Source organism: Pipistrellus kuhlii, unplaced genomic scaffold (genome assembly GCF_014108245.1).
Source record: "Pipistrellus kuhlii isolate mPipKuh1 unplaced genomic scaffold, mPipKuh1.p scaffold_m20_p_13, whole genome shotgun sequence".
NCBI classification, from domain to species: Eukaryota; Metazoa; Chordata; class Mammalia; order Chiroptera; family Vespertilionidae; genus Pipistrellus; species Pipistrellus kuhlii.
The window spans coordinates 50,039,085-50,061,077 of NW_023425438.1; the positions used below are offsets into that span (position 1 = coordinate 50,039,085).

General features: G+C 44.4%; 1 protein-coding gene across 1 annotated transcript in view; it reads right to left on the reverse strand.

Moving 5' to 3' along the window:
• The window catches only part of ACOXL (acyl-CoA oxidase like), a 186,221-nt gene that overhangs the window by 59,957 nt on the left and 104,271 nt on the right, over positions 1–21,993 (reverse strand). Inside the window, 2 exon segments of the mRNA XM_036436138.1 lie at positions 14,538–14,632; positions 15,967–16,022. Coding sequence (XP_036292031.1) covers positions 14,538–14,632; positions 15,967–16,022 — 151 coding nt within the window.

Sequence of the window (21,993 nt, forward strand, 5' to 3'; positions counted from 1 at the left end):
AGAATGAAATAATAGAATGAAGAGACTGTCTTCAAAATGGCAATGACCTAAAATTTCCCAGAATTGTTTAAAGATGCGAGTCCACACATTCAATAAGTCCAAATGACCCCAAAAGGGAAAAACAAAAAGGAAATTCATATTTAACACAGGATAGTGAAAACATAGGTCACCAAAAAAATAAGTAAAATAGCTTAAAAGAAATAGAGAACAAATTAGATTGCTATGAAAAACTGCAGTTAGACAATGAGAACAGTTACTAACTGAAGGCAGTAGTGTTAGTGGTTACACTCTGTGGCCAGCTGTCCATGTTTGAGTCTTTGCACAGCCAACCAGGAGCTGTGTAATCTCAAGCACACTGCTTACACTCTCATTGTCCACATACTAGTACATGATATTGGGGTCATAACAGTCTACTTTGTAGAGCTGTTGTAAACATCATATAAGGTCATGTGAAATGTGAAGACTGGTACCTGGCATAAAGCAAGAATTCAACCAAGTTTGCTATTATTATTTTTAAATACCAGACATTATAATATTTTAAAAACCATACTCAAATAATTCATGATTCAAATAAATCATGATGGAAATTAAAACAGAATTAATAAACAGAAATTTTTATGTGTTGAATCATGGTTGATTAGTCAACACATCTTTTTTTTTTTTTTTAAGTTACAACTTCAAATATTTATAACTGAAAAAGAAAAATTATGAAAAGTAATGAGATAATACCCAAATGAAGGTACTGGAAACAAATCCAAAGAAAGTAGAAGGAAAAAAACAATGAAGATAAAAATAAAAGGAATAGAAAAAACAAAACAAAAAAAAACCAGATACAACTTGGAGAGGACTAAGAGCAAAAACAGTGTATTATTTGAAAAAAAATGAAATATCATTTCAAGAGACACAGAAATGGAGAAAGTAAACAATATGAGAAATGCAAAGGAGTTAGAGCAGAGTTGAAAAAAATATGAATGCATTATAGACTTTATGTCAATAACTTTTAAAACAAGAGGAAATGGACAAATTACTAGAAAAATATAAATTACTAAAATAGACACAAAAAGAAATAGAAAGCCTGAGTAGCTATAACCACTCAAAAAAAGAATCAGTTATTCAAAATATCCCCAGAAAGAACAAAATGAGCCTTAGATGGCTTCATAAAGGTACTTGTACAAATAGCAAAGGAACAGATCCTTCAATTTTGTACAAACTCTTCGAGAGAATAGAAAAAGGATCACCCCACATCCAATTGTCAAACAAGGGTGGTATAACTTTGATATGCAAATTAGAAAAGGGCAGTATCAGGAAGAAATAACATAGTCAACCTCACTTATGATTACAGATTGAAAAATCCTAAATGAGCATTAGCAGACAGAATCAACGTGTATTAAACACACACACACACACACACACACACACACACACACACTCTCACACAGGCCTCCTCATAAACTTAGGGTAAAACAGACCTTTCTTTTTTTTTTTTAATATATATTTTATTGATTTTTTTACAGAGAGGAAGAGAGAGGGATAGAGAGTTAGAAACATCAATGAAAGAGAATCATTGATCAGCTGCCTCTTGCACACCCCCCACTGGGGATGTGCCTGCAACCAAGGTACATGTCCTTGACTGGAATTGAACCTGGGACCTTTCAGTCCACAGGCCAACACTCTATCCACTGAGCCAAACCGGTTTTGGCTAGAACAGACCTTTCTTAACATGATAAAGAATGTATGAAAAACACCCACCCAAAATAGCATCCTCAACAGTGAAACAGTGAGCACGTGGCCATTAAGGCCAAGAATAAAATATGAGTGCCTGCTACTGGCCACTTCTTTCAAAGGCTGTGCTCGAGGTCCTTGCCACTTCAATAATATGACAACAAAATAAATATGAGTAATTGTAAGGGAAGAAACAAGCTAACATTTTCACAGATGATATGATTATCTTCACAAAAAATGCAAAAGAACTACAAACAGATTATCAGAATTGTTTTGTACCCAGCCAGCATTGCTCAGTGGTTGAGCATTAACCTCTAAATCAGGTCACAGTTCGATTCCCAATCAGGGTACATGCCCAAGTTGTGGGCTCAATCCCCAGTGTGGGGCATGCAGAAGGCAACCGATCAATGATCCTCTCTCATCATTGATGTTTCTCTCTCTCTCTCTCTCTCTTTCCTCCTCTCCCTTCCTCTCTAAAATAAAAATTTTTTAAAATAAAAAGATTTGAGAGTTTAACAAACTTGCTGGGTGTAAGAGCAACACATAAAGGTCAACTCCATGTCTATACATCAGCTACAAAAGATTGTTAGAAACTGCTTTAAAATCTATCACATTTACTGCAGTAGATGTTTGCTCAGCTCCCATTCTTTGAGAACTGTCTCTTTCCACATGAGGAGGGAATCAGCAGGCATGTTCATGATACGTGACCCCATTTCCTAACCAAAGATGACTAAGTCAGGAAAGACTCAGCTCCAACAGAGCTGGGATGCAGCACCAGACCTGCGAGATCCGTCTCAGTGCAGCTGAAATGGAGAAGCTAGACTGCACAGCCGAAGGGCAGCCTCCAATGCCGCAGAGCAAGGAGAGAGGGTAGATACCAGAGATGCAGAGGCTGAGACTGTGGGAACCAAGGCACCAGAGCTGAGCTGCCCGGACACCAGATCCATCCCCAGTTCCTGTCCCTGGGAGCTCTGGACTCCCTCTCTCCTGTAGCGTGAATTCATTCTCCTTTCCTGCTTGAGCAGATTTGAAAGGGGTCTCTCCTTGCATCCAAACAAATCTGAGCAAGATGATCAAATGCAGAAGACAATTTGGGAAGCCTTATTTTCCCCTCCTATTTCCTTGATGTGTTGGGATGAAGCATGAATCATCGTAAAGGAGGGAAAAAGAATACAGTAGATTCAAAATTTGGCAAGTTGGCCCAGGATAAATGCCAGCTCTAGCCATTATTCTCTTATATGCCTGGATGCTATCTATTCTATAACAAAATTTATAATCACCTTCTTTACGGCCTATGAAGTTTGGGCTGACTGAGCTCTTCAGAGGAATGTTGCCAATAAAATGGATTTTCCTTGGGTCATTTAGGAAATCACTCTTTTCTTTATCAGTGATGAGGGTCAGTTTTACTGCCCAATGCTCTCCCACTCTAATTTCCTGACAAGATAAGGCCTACTAATTAATGTAAGACACTCACAAATAGCACATGTGGATTTCCTCACTGTGAGAAGCTCTTTTCCAATGATTACAGGTTCACAGAAAAACATAGAGGCTTGCTTTAAAAAAAAAAAAAAAAAAAAAAGCATAGATTATGTTCAAGGAGACTTAAGTGTAGAACACTGATGAACACAGGGTCCAAAAGCAAAGTTATCACCCTTCTGCCCCCAAAATAAGCAAGGGACAAGGGCCTTGGACTTGCAAGATGTGAAGTAGAGCCCCAACCTGCACCTTTTACTAGACCCAAAGAAACAGCCTCTCATCTCTGGTCTTAGTTCTGCCATTTGTGGGAAAACCATGAGGATAAAAATCCCACTCACTGGACTACTAGAGGACTGAAGGTGGCCACATCTATACAGAAGTGACACTTTATCTACCAGCGGCTCACATGTCAGGAGGTCAAAAATAAAAACATCTTTAAAAAAATAAGAGCCAATTGCTTTAATTTTAGAGCAAGATTCTTTCAGATGAGAAATAATTTATCATCATGAAGCGATTTCCATTGCACTGTCTTTCTACATCCCTATAACCAACAGGTGATTGTCTGTGTAATGTTCAAAAGGTAGAAGCAAAAATGAGAATCCTAGAATTTAGTCCTGAGCCCCAGAATGTTGGGATTCTTCTTGAAGACCTCCACTCAACCCAAAGAACGGAGCCTCTGATCCATGAAATATTTTATGAGGGAAGAAGTTAGTAAGAAACCTGTTAGTGCCCTTGGAATATCAGGTTGAGGCTGAGCAAATGGTCTGGCTGATAAAATCACGTTAACCATTCAGAAGGCCCTTTCTCTGGGGGTCAATACTTGAACCCCAACCAAGCTCTTCTCAGAATAGTTGCCAGATCCGACCTTTTGGGCCCTTTCAGAGTAGGAGCTATACCTGACCTCCTTTTTCTCTACTACACAGTTACTTGGTGTTAGAGTGAAGCCCATTTTGTCCCTCCCCTACTAACATATGCAATCCTAGCCATGACATTCAAACTTAGACTCGACTCTCCACCAGCATTGATGGCTGCACAAGGTCCAGGCACCAGCCAGGATTTTTCTTGGCTGTTTCTTCTTAAGAAACTGGATGGGGAGCCAAGTGGTCTCTGCCGTGTTAGATCCAAGTCAGGCTGACCTGCTTATCTGCTCTGAGAAATACACGTCCAGGGGGTTGCTGTGGAAGACTGTTACCCAGGCAATAGTAAATCCGCAACGTCCAGGATGGGAGGATGAGCCTCCAACTGTCTTCGGACCAGCCGGCCTGCCTACAGGACTTCGTGTCCAGAAGAGCTCGCATTCCTCCTCCAGGCTGGGCTCACTCACTCTGCTCTTGGATGCCTGAGCCTCACGCTTCTCATCTGACTCTTCTGTGATCCCAGCACTCTTAGCTGCTTGCATTCGCATTCCCTCTGCCCCTACTCCTCTTGTCACCCCAGGGAACCAGGAGTATGTGTGAGAGCCAACGGTAGGAGCAGGACTCCCAGGAGGGGAGTCAGGGCTTGAGCTTCAGCACAGGGACCTCATGTCACCTCTGTCGGATCCCAGAGTTCTGCTTTGCTTATTTTGGGCCTTGGCTCTGTTCCAGAAAGTGGTTGATGCCAGATGAACAAAGTGGGGCTGAACCTCCCCAGGGAATTTAGTCTTGGATCAATCAACTAAATAACCAGGGATGGGGGGTGTGGAGGTGGAGGGTGTGGGGGCAAGGGCTGGCCATCACACTCTTACTTTAATTTACAAACACTTGTAATTGCTTTAGTGCTTTCTTAGGCAACCTTTATCATATAAGCCTCCAGCCATGGTCCAGCTGGATCACGTTTCCAAACAGCTCACAGCAGCTCTGCATCCAACATGAAAGGCTCGGTCAGCGCATGCTTGCTGATAACCTTATCATCAGGCTGGGCTGGCGCTCTCTGAGACCTTATCCTGCTCCAGTTCTGTACAGATCTTTCTTCATTCTGCTCTGGCCAGGGTTGCTTTTCCACATGGGATTCTGGAACAACATAGCGAAGAGGAGCGGAGCAGCTGGGAGCTGAGAGGAGCAGGCTCTCAAGGGAGACCCAATGGCAGGGCCCCAAATCCTGCCGTGGAAACTGATCCTGTGGCCAGTGAGCTCGGGGGTGGTATCTTCCAGTGCTGATGTGCAGGGGCCAATGTGCAGGTACAGCCCCTGGCCAAGGACACCCAGGTACAGGTGACACTCACAGGCCTAGGGATGCTCTGTGAATAAAGAATTTGCGCTGCAAGGCCAAGTCCAGCCCTTGGGGCTCTAGTCACAGCTCCACCCCAGTGGCAGCGCAGGGAAACATGCGGCCAGTCCAGCCTCCAGCCTGGCCCTGTAGATACTAAGGCTTTAAAGTCAGATTTGCTGAGACTGTGACTTGCTTCCATGGTCCAAGGCCACACCCTGAGGAGCCCCAACCAAGCAGCTTCCACACATGTCTAGTGGGTCATAGTGGAGGAGGGGAGAGGAGCAGAGGAGAGAGCTGGGGTCCTTCACTGTACAGGTCATATGTCAGAGATATCGTGGGTTTGGTTCCAGATCATCACAATAAGGCAAATATGGAAATAAAGTGAATCACATGCATAATTTGGTTTCACAGTGCATATAAAAGTTATGTTTACACTCTCCTGTAATCTATTAAGTGTGCAATGATGTCTAAAAAATGTACATACCTTAATTAAAAATTCCTTTATTACTAATTGATAAAAATGCTAACCTCATCTGACCTTCAGAGAGTTGTAGTCTTTTTGCCTCAATGTTGATGAAAATGCAGTACCTGCAAAGTGCAATAAAGCAAAGAGCAACAAAAGCACATGTGCCTGTAATCATGACCAAGAAAAAAAGAAGAAGACAAGTCAAGCATTTATTGAGCACCTACTATGTGCTAGAATTTCAGAGATAAGGACACGGAGGCTCCCAGGGTGAGGTCCAAGGTCACAGAGCTCTGGCAGGGAGATCCATCCCCACAGATGTCCCCACTTCTCAGAATGTCCCTCTCCACAACACAGTGGTCAGAGGCAAAGATGCAATCTGGTTTCTGCGTCAACCTGGGTGTGTTGGATGAGGAGGAGAGGCCATGTGCAAATACAGTTAATATCAATAGCTTTAAGGGCTCAGCTGACGTCGTCACACCATAAAGAAAGGAGGGAAGCGGGGAAAAGCAGCAGAGCCTGCAAAGCTCCAGCTCAGTGTTTCCACATGGGCAGGTGAAGGGTTTGCATCATGTCTGATGAGGCCAATGGGGTTCTCACTTACACACTGAGACTTAGAAGCCAACATGCAGGTCGCGTGTGAGCACAAAGCCTGGCCACTGGGGACGGTGCGGCTGCAGGAGAGGAGCTGGCTTTGCTTCCAGCTCCTGTTCCAGTCCCTCCCTGACTCACAGAGGGTTTGGGTGAGTAGTTTAATCACACTCCCCGCATTTCCCTCCGTTCTGCAGCACAAGGAAAGAGCCGGATCACCTCCCAGGCCTGATAGGGAAAGGAGGGCCTGGTCCTCCAGCCAGCCTCCACCATCACGGAAAGAGACGGTTCAGCACTCACTTCTGGGCACCTGCAAACGGGCTCAGGAGGGGGGTGACCTGCCCCAGGTCACACAGCTGCAAAGTGATGGGTTAAATTCAAACCGTGCTCATCCCACTGCAATGAACCCAGCTATTTTCTGGAGCACAAGTGAACAGACTCTAGGTTCAAAGTCTAGCTTGATTGTTTTGTAGCTGCTTCACTTAGACAAGTTCTTTCATCTCTCTCTCTCTCTGGCCTCAGTTTCCTGTGTAAAGTTAGTCTAATCTATAACAATAAAAGCATAATATGCTAATTAGACCAGATGTCCTTCCAGATGACCTTCCAGACAAAGCCATGTCAGTGGGATCCAAAGCAGAGGCAGTCATTGAGGCAGTGCCGGCCGAGCCCCTTGCACGAATTTCATGCACTGAGCCTCTAGTAAAAGTATAACAAACTCATTAAACTTGAGAATTACCTAAGTTACTATAGGTAAAGCACTTATCAAGGTGCCTATCCTATATGATAATAACGTAGTAAGTATGTAAGTTGTCCCCTCAACTGGGAGTTCCTCCTGGAGTTCAACCAGGGGCAGGGCCAGCCAGGGGAAGGTAGGGAGGCCTTGACCAGTGTCAGGCAGCAGCTGCTAGGGACCCTACCAGTGCACAAATTTTGTGCACTGGGCCTCTAGTGTGTATAAGAAGTGCTTAAAGACTATTAACAAAAACAAAGGAAAAGCAAAGAGGCCCCACAGGGCCTGGGTCCTGGGCCATGCACACTGAGTCTCACATGGGAGAGGCTGCCCATTCATCAGCAGGGACAATCATCTATACGGGCAGGTCGGGAGTACCCCACAGAGGGCAGAACCTCATCTTTGGTGAGCCTCCTAACGGTGAGAGGCTTGTTAGGCTGAAGTAGGACCTGCTAGGTGTGATGGGTTCAGATTTGTCGAGTGATAGCTCCCCATTCCACAGAGCAGAGCTCAGGCTTGGTGCCTTAGAGCACCTCCAGGCACCCCAGTGTGATCTCCTGACTCCTCTCCGGGCACAGCCCACCCTATCAACATGTGCTCTAGGGGCAGACAAAGCAGGCTTCCAGTTCCTGGAAAACCATACTACTGCCTGTTTCCTCATCTGCAAAGTGGGGATTAGCAAAGGAGCTGCCTCAGAGGATTGTTCCTGGTTTTAGGATCATTATGTCCTATTGATGACTCAGCCCCTTTGTCACTATGAAATGACCTTATTTATCCCTGGTGATATTCTTTGCTCTGACATCTACTTTATTTACTATTAACAGACACTCCAACTTTCCTCTGGTGTTATCATGGTATGTCTTTTTCCATTCTTTAACTTTTAAACTATTTATTTGTTTTTATATTTGAAGTGTTTTTCTTAAGTCTTGCTTTTTTATCCAATCTGACAGTCTCTATCTTTTAATTGAGCTATTTGAATTTAATGTGTTATTAATATGTTTGGGCTTGCATCTACCATTTGGCTATTTGTGTTCTATTTCAACCATCTCTTCATTTTCTCATATTTATCCTTTTCCTGCCTCTCTTTGTGATAATTCCACTAGAGGCCCAATGCACAAAATCCATGCAAGGGGCTCAGCCCTCACAGCCCCGGCTTCATCTGAAAGGTCATCTAAATGGTCGTCTGGAAGGATGTTCGGGCAGTCATTCTGCTGTTCAACCTAATTAGTATATTCGCTCTTCATTATATAGGATTTTAATGAGTTTGTTGTTTTATTAGTTATAGCTCCATTTTATTACTTTAGTGTTTTATTACTAATCTCCAACTTATCATAGTCTACTTTCAGGTAATATTATATTCACCTATAGTGTGAGAACCTTACAATATTACCTGCTCCTTTTCTCCCCACCCCCCTCCTTTATGATAGTGTCATACATTTTACTTTTATGTTATATTTTTAGGTTAACCTCACACTACATTGTTATGATTTTTGTTTAAACAGTCCATTATTTTTAAAGAGAGTTAAATACTAAAAAAAAAAAAAAAAAAAAAAAAAAAAAAAAAAAAAAAAAAAAAAAAATACCTTTTATATGTTGACCCAGATTTTGGAGCTTTAAATTCCTTTATGTAGATCCATATTTCTATCTGGTATTATTTTCTTTTGCCTAAATATTTCCTTTGATATTTCTTATAGTTAAGTAGTTAAGGCTGTTGGTGATAAGTTCTTTCAACTTTTACATGAACATGTCTTTATTATACTTTGGTTCCTGAAACTTAACTTTTTAGAGTATAGAATTTCAGATTGATTTTTTTTTTTTTTGTATTGTAGTTCCACTGTGTTCTTGCTTGCATTTTTCCAATGAGAAATCTGCTATCATCCTATATCTGTTCTTATACATAACACTAGGGGTCCAGTGCATGAATTCATGCACCTTAAAAGAAACTGTGGGGTGAGACTGTGGTGGGCACAGGGGTGGGTCTCGGTCCATCCTCTGTGCCCCTGCCCAGGCCCTTCTGCCACAATCCCCAGGTCCGTTGTCTACCAGCAGCTCCATTCCCAAGCGCTGATGGCATTGGCCCTGCTCTCACCAGCTGATGGCACAGAGCGATTGGGGCTGGCACCAGCAGTGGGTGCAAAAGGCAGTTGCTGTCCCTGATAGCTCTTCAGGAGCAGGGGGAAGTGAGGAAGCCCTGAGGGGTGATTGGGGCCAACAGCTGCCACTCATACCCATTGATGGTGCCGAGTGATAGGGGCCGGTGCTGGGTGCCAGCAGTGGGTACAAGTGGGGCCAGCACCAGCAGCAGGTGTGAGCACCAGGTGGGACTGCAGCGCAAGAGAGCAAAAAATTTTCAGTAACCACAAGAGGCTTGCCTCGATGACAGCGACCAACACCTTGCCTTGGCCTGGAGCACACCCCCCCTCACCTGTTCCACCATCCTGCTGCAGCTGACATCTGCCATGTTCCACGTGCACCCCCTGGTGGTCAGCACACATCACAGCGACCAGTTGTTCAGTTGTTCCACTGTTTGGTCTATTTGCATATTAGCCTTTTATTATATAGGATTCCCCCACTCCCTTTAGCTCTAAGTCTTACATTATTTAAATCATGTGTGAGCAGCAGCTACTGTTCCTTCTGATCCTTTCAGGTGACTCTTTCCTCATACACATGTAGCAATCAGCACTCAGTTGAACATTTAAAGGGAGCCTGCTGGAGATCTCCAAGTTCTCTCTTGTCCAGACAAGTTCTCTCTTGTTTCTCTTCTGTTAGGTCATCTATCCTGTGAATCCTAGATGCTTTGGTCTTCTTGGATGCTCAAGTCTACAAATCATGGAGTTCGCTTTGCTTTGCCTCAGTTCCCCATTCCAAGGCACAGCCTGGTGACCCTCTCAGGCAGTAAATGGGACAATTATGGCACTCGTCTTATTTCCTCTGTCTCAGAGAGCACTGTTCTTCAATGCCTGAGGTCCAAACTATTCAGCACAATATATGAACTACACACACACACATACACACACACACACACACACACACACAATCTAGTGTCCTTTTTTCTTTTTGTTTCAGTCAGAAGGGTACACCTTCTGCATGTTACTTCTACCTGGTTAGAAACAAAAATCCCCTATTGCTTATCTGATGGAATCTTAGGGCCTCCCAGTTCCATGCACAGTATGCAGTGTGCCCCCTCCTCTAGCTCTTAGAACAGGAACATGTACCTTGTCCACTGCTCCACAGAGAGAGAGGACGTAGAAACACTTATCAGGGACTCTTAATCAGCAGTCATTAGGCAACGATGTGTTTGCATGAATAATAAGTTCAAACTGTATTGTTCATTTGATAATCTGATTTTAGGGGATGGGGGTGGGGAGTTTTTTTTTGTGTGTGTGGTATAAAATCTAATTTCTCCCAGGTTGTAATGCACAAAAAGTAAAGTTGAAAAGGTACATAGGGTTGAAAGAAGTTTGAGCTTGGAAATAAAGGGGTTAAAGGACAAAAATATGATTTAATTCTACAGTTTCACTTCGGTGTGTACTCTGCATTCATCTACTTCACTGCTAAGTAACTAAATGTCACTCTTGCAACATTCAGCCTGTCACCCATAGAAAGCAGTCATGGCCATGGCTCCTGTAGAAATAGCCGGTCTCAGATTTTCTCCTCGTTTCCTGACATAACGTGATGTTATTAACATCTACCTCCACTCCAGCTGGGTGGCTCAGTCGGTTGGAACGTCATCTTATACACCAAAAGGTCTCGGGTTCAATTCCCAGGCAGGGCACATACCTAGGTTGCAGGTTCATTACTGGGTCAGGGTGCATACAGGAGACAACTGTCTAATGTTTCTCTTCTCTCACTCTCCCTCTCTCCCTCCCCCCACCTCCCTCTCTAAAATGAATTTAGAAAACATATCCTCCGGTGAGGATTTTAAAAATTAAATTAAAATTTTAAATTTTTAAAGCATGTTTTTTTTAAAAAAAAAAAATCTACCAAGTGCTAGGGAAACATTGAAATGTAGGGAGAAAGTATCTCAGAATCCAAAGATTTCCACAGAAGAGTTTAAGAGCAACTCTTTCCTCACACACATGCAGCAACCAACTCCCTGCTGAACATGTGTGGGAGCATGAACTCCGCCTGGCCCTCACCCTGCTATCCAGTGGCCCTATCCAGGCATGCTGTCCTCGCTGCCCAGCACCACCAGGGCAGAAATGACCCTCCACCCGCCATGCTACAGACAGACCTGCTGTGCACAAGCTCTCCCAAGATCCACATCAGCCAAGAAGACAGGAAGAGCCAGTCATTCTTTGTAAGTGTCAGTGCTTAGGGGACACTGACAGACCTTTATCTCTTTCTTTCCCATTTCCAAACACATAACCTGAGGTCCCAAAGGGCCAAACCACTAACTTCCAGTGAAAACTGAACTGTCTGAGATCAGAGTGTCAGCAGAAGCCACCCACAGCCTGAACTGGAAGGTGTACCCCCTGGAACCCTGGCTTCTTTCCGTCATCCTGGGAGCTCTCTGATGACCTGCAGCTCTCAGCTACACTGAGCAAGGCCCTTCCATCTGATCACTGAGTCTGGGCTGTGTTTGAAAAATAACAGTTTAATAAAATGAAGTCAGTTTAACTCTTCACGACTAGCTTTTCTCAAAATGATATAAAATGAAAAGAAAATACTAGAGCACAGCTCAGCGGTGAGGTAAGCACTGACTGCTACAGGAGATTTCTCTCTTTGATGGCGTGTATGTATTATACATTTGAATACACAGAGTAGTAATGAAAAGGGTAACTTTTACTTTGGGTCAAGGTCTAGAGTTGATCAGTGTCATTGATCCCACAACTATTAAGATTTGTGTTTAACTCCTGGTGGGAGTGGGAATGGGTATAACTTTTGTTGACAATACAAACATTGTCTAAATACCTGATCTCAAGGAAACAGTCACAGCTAGGAAAAAATAGGTATGAATCAACTGACTGAATAAATTTGGCACATCTGTGTGATAAATGGCACCAGCCATTACATCTGCACTGCAAAGGAGTAACCATACCAACTCTTAGGTGAGAAGGGGAGCTATGGAATTTTAAACACAAACACACACACTGCAGAGAAAGAATGCGATGTAAGTGGTGCAATAAACCCAGGAAGGGTGTTTGTGGATATATTTACTTTCCTCTTTGTGTTTGTCTTTTCGAAAACCTCTACAATGGATATGCATTACTTTTGAAATTGGTAAAAACAGGACAATAAATGTGATGTTTACCAATATGCTTTACTGAGGAGCTGCTGCCCACAGTGCGTGCCCACGTTAGCAATGGCGGCAAACACTGAAGTCGGCGGTCGGGAGAAGCAGGGTTTCAGGGATTGTGTTTGGAGCACAGGTGAAAACCAGGTTCTGGATATACTGATATCCTGACAAGCTACACGATGGTTTCCATCCCAGCCCATGCCTATCCTGGGGTCCCTAGATGGGTCACATTCTCGCACGCTTCATTCTGTGTGCAGAGGTCCCCTCCCCGCAGGTCCTCCCACATACACCTGGAGGCTCCTGCTCACCTTACTAAAGTGACATTGCTTGGGGACCCCTCCCCAGCCCTCAGAGTCTGTCCAGCCCAGCTGCCCAGGGCCTGCCACATCTGCCGGTCTCTGCACCACATGAGACAGTGGTGTTTTTCTCTCAAAACACTCAGAGTGGGCACATCGCAGAGATGTCGGTGGCCCCATGCTGGGTACACATGGAAGCATTTTATGCTCATGGTCTCATATGACTTAGCTCTCACAGTGTCTACAGAGGAAGTCTTATCCTTATTGAATCCATTGGAAAACCCAGGTGTACAGAGGAAGTGACTTATCCAAGGTCACAATGGTGGTTGCAGCTCCAAGGACAGTAAATGTGCTGAAATACACATTTACTGTCCATTTACAAGGACAGTAAATGTCTCAAAGATGCATATGCCAGGCAAAGAGGTGACTTTCCATGTGGTCTCAGCAGCCCTCAAACTCCAGTCCACATGCCCTCACCCCTGGAGACCTGTCTGAAGATGACTAGTGTCTGGAAATCCAAACTGACAACAATGGGGAGATGCTCATGCTTGCCTCTCAGCAAATCTCTGCCTCCACCAACAGCCTGGCAGCACGTGTTGATGGACACGAGGGTGGGAAGGGGAAGGGAGGAACAGTGTCAGGTCTGTCTGCAACATGGCAGGTGGAGGGGTCATTTCTGCCCTGGTGGTGCTGGGCAGTGAGGACAGCATGCCTGGATAGGGCCACTGGATAGCAAGATGAGGGCCAGCTGTTTAAGGCAGGCCCACCAGGGCTCAGCATTGGAGGGGGAACAGCCTCTCAGAATGGAGCACAGGACTGGGTCTGAGGTTGGAGGGCATACAGGACAGGAGGAGGGCAGAGGCCTCTGTGCAGGGAGGGTCTAATGCCGGGGCAAGGAGACCACTGGGTGCACCAGCCCATGAAGGTGTGAAAGGAATTGAGCCACTGGAGGGAGACTAGAAGACTCAAAGACAACAGTGGCTTTGATCAGACCCTCGGGTTGAGAGACCTGCCACTGGCCTCAGTATCTGAGTCTGCCCAGCACTCCCAGCAGTGCCCCCATTTTCTCCTGTGCTGCTTCCCTGACTGAGGGTCCTCTAGGTCATACCTCCCAGCTGCCGGCCTAACCCTTCTTGCTGTGCCGGGAACCCCTGTTCTGTTCCCACGTGCTACCAAGTCTGTTGAGGGGCAGCCTCCCTGAAGTGTAGGTGGAAACGGGCCCTGGCAGTGCTCTGACCGTCAGGACTAGGGATGGTCATAGGGAGTCACTGTGCCTGGCCTCCTCATGGGGCCTCAGACCATCCCCATGCCTGCTGTCACTTTCTTCTCCATTCTCTTCTCCTCCATGTAGACACCACACATTATCCCAGAGGAGAAAAGCAAGCATGTCCATCACCACCACCACCACCACCATCATCATCACCACCACCACCATTATCACCACCATTACCATTATCACCACCATCACCATCACCATCATCACCACCCCACTATCACCACCACCACCACCATCACCACCACTGCCACCATCACCACCACCATCATCACCATCACCACCACCACTACCACCATTATTATCACTACCATTACCATTATCACCACTATCACCATCACCATCATCACCACAATCACCATCACCACCACCATCATCATCACCACCACCGTTACCACATCATCACCATCATTATCACCACAATCACCATCACCACCAATCACTACCACCACTGCCACCATCACCACCACCATCACCACCAATGCCACCATCACCATCACCACCATCACCACCACCACCACTGCCACCAGCATCATCATCACCACCACCATTACCACCACCACCATCATCACCACCATAATCACCACAATCACCACCACCATCACCACCACCACCACCAACACTGCCACCATCGCCACCACCATCACCACCACTGCCACCATCACCACCACCGTCACCACTACCACCATCACCATCATCATAACCACCATCATCATAACCACCATCACCATCACCACCACCATCATAACCACCATCACCATCACACCACCATCACCACCACCACCACCACCACCACCACCATCATCACCACCATCACCACCACCACCACTACCACGGACACGAGCACACACATGACTGACCACAGCCCCCATTCACATGTACTCCTTTACTAAGCCTCCTTCAGAGAAATGACCATGCTGGTTCTCACATGAGAGAGCACAGGAGGTGATCATTCTCACGATCATCATTCTCACGGGGGAAACCCTTGGTCCCTGCCTGTGTGAAGGCCCAGCCCGCTCACCTCGCCCTCCCTGGGTCTGGCTCTGATGCAGAGGCAGGGAGTCCCCTCTCCAGACACTCATCCCCCCCTTTCCCTTACTACAACTGCCCTTGACCTCCTCTTGACCCCTTCTCATTGAGGCTAAAACTCTTCATCCATCACCTCAGGTTCAGAATTGCTGTTTGAGGCAAATAATCAGCCAAGTGCAGGATTCACCTCAGGCCAAAGGTCCCACTCTCCACTGGGAAGCAACGTCTGAGGGCCAGGAAGCAGTGCCGCCCGGGGTTGCAGACACAGGGTTGTCTCTGGGACTGAACCACAGCTGCCACCACAGCTGATTGCGATAGTCCTGCCATATGACCAAGTCACAGGTCGACAGCCCACCCCTGCCTGTCCTGCCTTCAGCGACCATCCTGGGGCCTCTTCTCACCATCTCTGGGCCCCACCAAGTGCAGAGATTCCCTTGCCTCCCACTTGTCTCTGCTCTCAGGGTGGTGGGAACAGGGCACAGGTCCCTGCTCCTCTCCGTCCCCCCAAATCCCCAAAGAATCATTCAGTATTTCTCACCCCTGGTGCCCCTCACCACATAGCCCAGCCTGAGGCCGAGAACTGGGGACACACTACACAGTCTAAATGCAAGGCACATCCCTGCCTCCTCCCCAGGCTAGAAACTCCTGGGTCAGCGCCTGCTCTCTCTCACGGGCCTAAAACACTGAGCAGAGCTCTGCTCACCTGACCTCACTGGCTCCTGCCCATCCTGTCACCAAGTTCAAAGGCATTTACACAGGTCACAGCACTGCCCAGCAGCGGAGTAGCCAGCAAAATCTGGGCTCCCCTCCCTCTGGACCCACAGGCGTGCTGAGGGCAAGAGCGATGCAGTGGGGGGATCACTGGGGCCTGTGGAGCAGAGAGGGTGGGGGGTTAGGAGCCCGGCCTGATGCTGACCAGTTACTGTAAACCCCCAGACAAGGCAGCGCAAGCTGCACGCAGCAGGTCCAGGCCTGACTCAGCAGCGCTGTCTGTCCAGGCCTGGCCAGCCGGGCTGCAGACACAACAAACAGAAACAGGGGCGGAGACAGGCGATAGTCACAGCCCCACCCTGAGATTTAACAAGCAAGCGGGTGCTGGGCACCAGGAGGTGCCAGCATAGTGTCATTAAGCTGCTTCCTCATCCGCTGAGGGACAGGGAGCAGGGTCAGGGAACTGGAGAGACGCGGGAAAGCCAGAGGCATCCAGAAACACCTGCTTCTCCTGGGCTTGTTTGGGGACATGGATACCTCTCCCCCGACTGCTACACTTCTTCCCAGGACCCCTCCCACCAGGGGGCACAGAGGAAAAGCAGGAAGGTGAAGGAGGGCAGAGCTGTGATAGGGACTCAGGGACCAGGGGGCACAGGGAGCCGGAAGCCAAGGAAATCTGAAAGGTCTGGCCCTTAGCCTGCAGGGGTGAGAGCTCGGTCCTGTCAGCTCTGTCACCTGCATAGCCATGCTCAGGGCTCGGGGTTATTAATTAATTCATTTCCATTAATCACTTCTCGTTTCTACCTTTGAAACCTAAAGCTAGAACATGATCTCTCACTATGTCTCTGATGTTGGCATTTGGGGAGGCTTCCATAACATCAAGAAAAACTTTAATTTTTAGTGAGTGGCAATATACTTCTTAAAAATCAAGATATAATGTTTGCCCTGGAAGTTTGGATCCTTGGATAGAGTGGTGGCCCTCAGACTACACGGCCAAGGGCATGTACCTTGACTGCAGGCTGAATCTCCAGCCATGGCTGGGGTGCATGCAGGAGGCAACCAATCGATATGTCTCTCTCACATCGATGTTTCTCTCTGTCTCTCCCTCTCCTCCACTCTCTCTAAAAGTCAATGGAAAAATATCCTCAGGTGAGTATTAACAAAAACAAAAATAAACAAATAAATTAATAAAAAGGGATATAAGTTTTAAATCCAGCTAAACAATAAAAATGGAGATGAAGAAAAAGGAAACATGATGCGCAGGACATGTTATGTTCCACACAAGGACACGTGTGTATACACATGTAGGATATATGCCACTCTGTTATGTGGCCTAGTCACCCTTTGTGTCATGGGCTTGTAAACAGTGTGAAAAGACTGCAGGGAGCCTCGATGAACGTAATTCCACCTAGGGGACAGCACCTCTCGCTCAGGGATTGGACGTCGCATAAGGAAGGAACAGAGAGCCTGAAGCTGGATCCATGAATGTCATCCATGTTCAAGCAAAGAGAAAAAAGATAGAAGAAAAGCCATCACTTCCGTGACCAGTAGACAATACGAAGCAATTTTATTTTTTCAGAATTTTATTTTTTTAATTGTTTATGGCTGCCTTTTTTTTGTTGTTTGAAGGATTACAAATAGTAGTACATATATCTCCTTTTTCCCCCCTTGACCTCCCCTCAGCCTCCCAAAACGAGAAAGAAAAAAAAGAAGAAGAAGAAGAAAAAATAATGGCTAAATTTATTTCCAAATTTGATTTAAAACCTCAACCCACACATCCCAGAGGCTCAACAAACAACAAACACACAAACCACGAAACCACACCTAGGCCAGTATAATTTAGCTCTGAGAAACCAAAGAGAATCTTAAGAGCATCTGGAATGGGAATATAAGGAAACAGCCAGAGAAATGATGGCTGTTCTCTCCTGAGAATCTAGGAATCAAGAAGGTGACTGAGGGGCATCTTTAAAGTGCTCAAAGAAAAAATAACACTACCAACACAGAATTCTGTATCTATTGGCAATGTTTTTAGAGAAAAGAGAGAAATAAAGATTATCTCAAAAAAAAACAAAACACAAAAACTGGAAAAAATCTACTGTTAGTGGACCTATTCTACAAAAAACCATTAAAAGTTCAAGCAGAACAAATATAGTATCAGTTAGAAACTTAGATATGCACAAAGAAATTAAGTGTTGGAAATTAAATAAAGATAAAATGATATTTGATTGTCATCATTATTTTTAATTGATTTAAAATATAACTGTAAAAAAAAGAGTAGCAATGTGTTTATAGCATATTTAGAAGTAAATTATATGAAAACAGTAATAGAAAAAAGGATGGAAGGGAGGAATTGGAAATACAATGTTTGTGGTCCTTACACCACATGGGGAGCAGTATAATGTTATTTGAAGGTAATTTCTGATTCACTAAGATTTATACTGTAAATCCCAGATCAACAGTTAAAATATTTTGAAAAGAAGCATGAGTAACAAATCAATTAAAAAGATAAAATGGAATAATTGAAAATGTTCAATTAATCCAAGAGCAAACAGGAAAAAAGAAACAAAAGTGGTGGAAATAAAAATCAGCTAACAATATGGATTTAATCCTAAAATATCAAATATCACTTTAAATGCCATTGGTCTAACCATACCAGTTAAATGTTAGAGATTTTCAAGTTAGATAAAAAGCCATGACCCAACTGTATATTGTTTTACAAGAACCCCCCTTAAAAATATAGGTAAGTTAAAATTAAAAATATGAAGGATGATGCACCATGAAAACACTAAACAAAAGAAACCTGGAGGACCTATATTAATACCACATAATGGGCTTCAGGGCAAGGAACAGTTTCTGGGATTTAAAGCAAAATTACATAACAGAAGAATCAATTCTCCATAAGTCATAGCAATCCTGCACATGAATGTATAAAAAAACAAAACAAAACAAAAAAAAAAAACCAGACTCAAAATACTGAGGCAGGACCTGAAATAGACAACTTAGAATGCCAACCCTCTTCTCTCGGTTATTAAAGGAGCAGATAGGCAGAAAATCAGCAAGGAGTATAATCAATCAACTTAACCTACCAGACATTTATAAGACTATCTTCCCACCTGTAACAGATCACACTTTCTTCTCAACGTGTGCCTGTGTGTGTGCCTGTGCGTGTGCATGTGTGTGTGCATTCCTTTGGCCACACATTTAAAAGAAGAGAATTCATATAAAGAATGTTCTTGGGCCATGACTTCTAAATAACCAAAGCAGTCACAGCAGATGTCTCAAGGGAAACTTTAAACTATTTTGAATTGAATGAAAGTGAAAATGAAAATACAACATATGAAAACCCACCGCGGGAGGCAGTTAAAGCAATGCTTCAAGAGACATTTTAATGTGCCGTGATTAGATTAGGCTGAAGAAAAGAAAAACTATACCCTAACAGTGTCATCTAGTTGGTAACGTTTTCCCCACAGTGGTATGGATTTGCAATTCTGAAACTAGTTTACATGCGTACTCTGATCAAACAAGAAGACCTATTGTAGCTGGTGAGTATTTTTATAACTGGCAATTTGTAAAAATAGTCCCTGGGCTACAATGGGTTTTCTCATCTGACTACACTGTGCCTGTAAATTAAAGTACAGCAGAAGGAATATAGTCAATACTATAATAACTATGTATGGTGTCAGGTAGGACTAGACTTACCAGGGGGTCACTTCATAAGGTATATAAATGTCTAATCACTATGTCCACCACACCTGAAACTAAACAATATCTGTATTTCAACTCTAAATGAAAAAGTTTTTAAAAAACACATGGAACACAACGCATAAGAAAATGTAGTGGAAATACTGAGAGTCAGCTTTCTCAGTTAGAGACAGACGTTACAAATGAGGAAAAGGAAGCATGCTAGAATAAATCCTGTGGTGCGGGCCTGGGGTCAGAGGGCTCAGTGTGAACTCATTTGTAAAATGTTGCTATATATACTGATGGACGTACATTTCCCAGCCTCATCCTCTGAGCAGGACTGGGACAGGAAAAAGGAGAAATGCATGACCCCGGAGCATCTTCTGGGGCCATGAAAAAAAAAAAAGTAAGCACAGTGGTGCCTCACACAACGAACTTAATTCGTTCCAGGAGCAAGTTTGTTATGCGAAAAGTTCGTTATGTGAAACCCGTTTTCCCATAACAATACATGTTAAAAAAAATAATTCGTTCTGTAGCATAAAATATGCTAAGATGACATAAAAAAAGATAAATTTTTTGTTATTATTTTTATTTAGATACATCTAAAAACATATTTTTTTAAAAAAAAAACCACACATTTTTTTAATTTTAAGACAGACTAAGTAGAGTCTACCGAATCTTGCACATCTTCATCCATTTTCTGCTTTTTGGCCGATGGTTTCATGAAAAACCTGTCCAAAGTCGTTTGTTTTTCTCTTTTCTCCAACATCTGCCGGAAATAACGGACAAGAGTATTGGAGTAAAGATCGTTGATCCTGTTTGCTTCAGCTGAATCCGGATAGTGGGCATTGGTAAACTCCTGAACTGCTTTCCATTTGACCAGGATGTTCTTGATGTCAGCAGTTGGGATTGGTTGATTGTTTGATTGTTGCTCCTCGTTATCAGATGACGCTTCCCTTTGAGCATTGTCCTGTTTCATTTCAACGGAAATCACCTTCCTGCTTTTTTTAGAAGCCATGATATAAAAAAAATATTGAGTTTAACTTAAAAGGACGACTGCCGTGATACGTGCGTGATTTAATTCGTAATGAAGAACGATTGCCGCGATACGTGCTTAAGTTAAGCGCAGTGACTAATGACTGCCTGCAGTGCCTGCGCGGAAGGATGCAATACATCGGCAGCGATCGTGGAAGCTCGGGCGAAGCGGTCGTGGAAGCTCGGGCAAAGCGGTCGTGGAAGCTCGGGCGACTTCGTTGTGTGAAACGAAGTTCGTTGTATGAATCATGAAATGAAGTTCGTTGTGTGCAGCGTTCGCTGTGCGAGGCGTTCTTTATGCGAGGCACCACTGCATTTCTAAAGGATATAGCAATAAGCTCAGTGGAAAAATAATTGTGACCACTCGTTGATGTCTGCTATAAGCAAGGAATGAAAAGAGGCGGTGTGCACACACACACACACACACACACACACACTCGAAACACACACACACACACACACACACACACACGCATACACGTCAGGTGTTTGACAACTTTGCCCTGAGCAATGCTGTAAGGTGTTCCCCTCCACATCTGTGTGACTTACTTAGTAGGCCAGCTTATGTCCTGTCTATGTGACCATGTTTTGCCAGAATACTAATGAACACATGGTATGCTAACTTAACAGAATTGCCTTACTTGATACTTTATTAGAATACCCAGGCTGTCTGGTCACTATACTATTTGTGAGAAATGGGAACCAGCCTTGAGTTTCTCATAAGAAATGGGTGCTTTGTGTGAACAAAAGAGGCCACATGCTACCCTGACAAGCTCAGAGGAGGCCTGCATGGCGCTTACAAACTCAGAGACCTAAAGAAACCACAGAGGATGATCTGAAATTAATACTTTAACTAAAAGCAGTTATGGTAGGTAGTTACGTTGTAGGCTGATATCTTCACTGACAAGGTCAACCTTTACCTTAACTGAGCCTGTCTTTTTGTATCTATAATAACATACACTTGAAGTGTCTGGGTAACTTGTAACTTCCCTTTTTCCAGACCTCTTGGAACACAACCGAATGTGCTGGGTGCCAGGACAGATACCACAAGTTCCTTCATTATTATCATCATGTTAATTGTTCCTGCACTCACCTAAGTGTGTGTCTATCATTTTACTTTTTATCCAATCCCAGAGGTTTCCTCACTTTGCTTTCTCCCGCCTCTCTAGTCTATTACCAATGGATTTCATGTAACCCATCTACGTCCCTTCCTTTGATTATAATGTATAACTATAGATATAGCTCACCATTCTTCGGAGCATTATCCCAATCCACAGACATTCTGTTTCCTGGCAATTATTGACAGATAGGCTCAAATAAAGTCACAAAAATTCTTTTTTTTTTTTAAATATATTTTATTGACTTTTTACAGAGAGGTAGAGAGAGATACAGAAAGCTAGAAACGTCAATGAGAGAGAAACATCGACCAGCTGCCTCTTGCACAACCCCTAGTGGGGATGTGCCCGCAACTCAGGTACACGCCCTTGACCGGAATCGAACCTGGGACCTTTCAGTCCGCAGACCGACGCTCTACCACTGAGCCAAACCGGTTTCAGC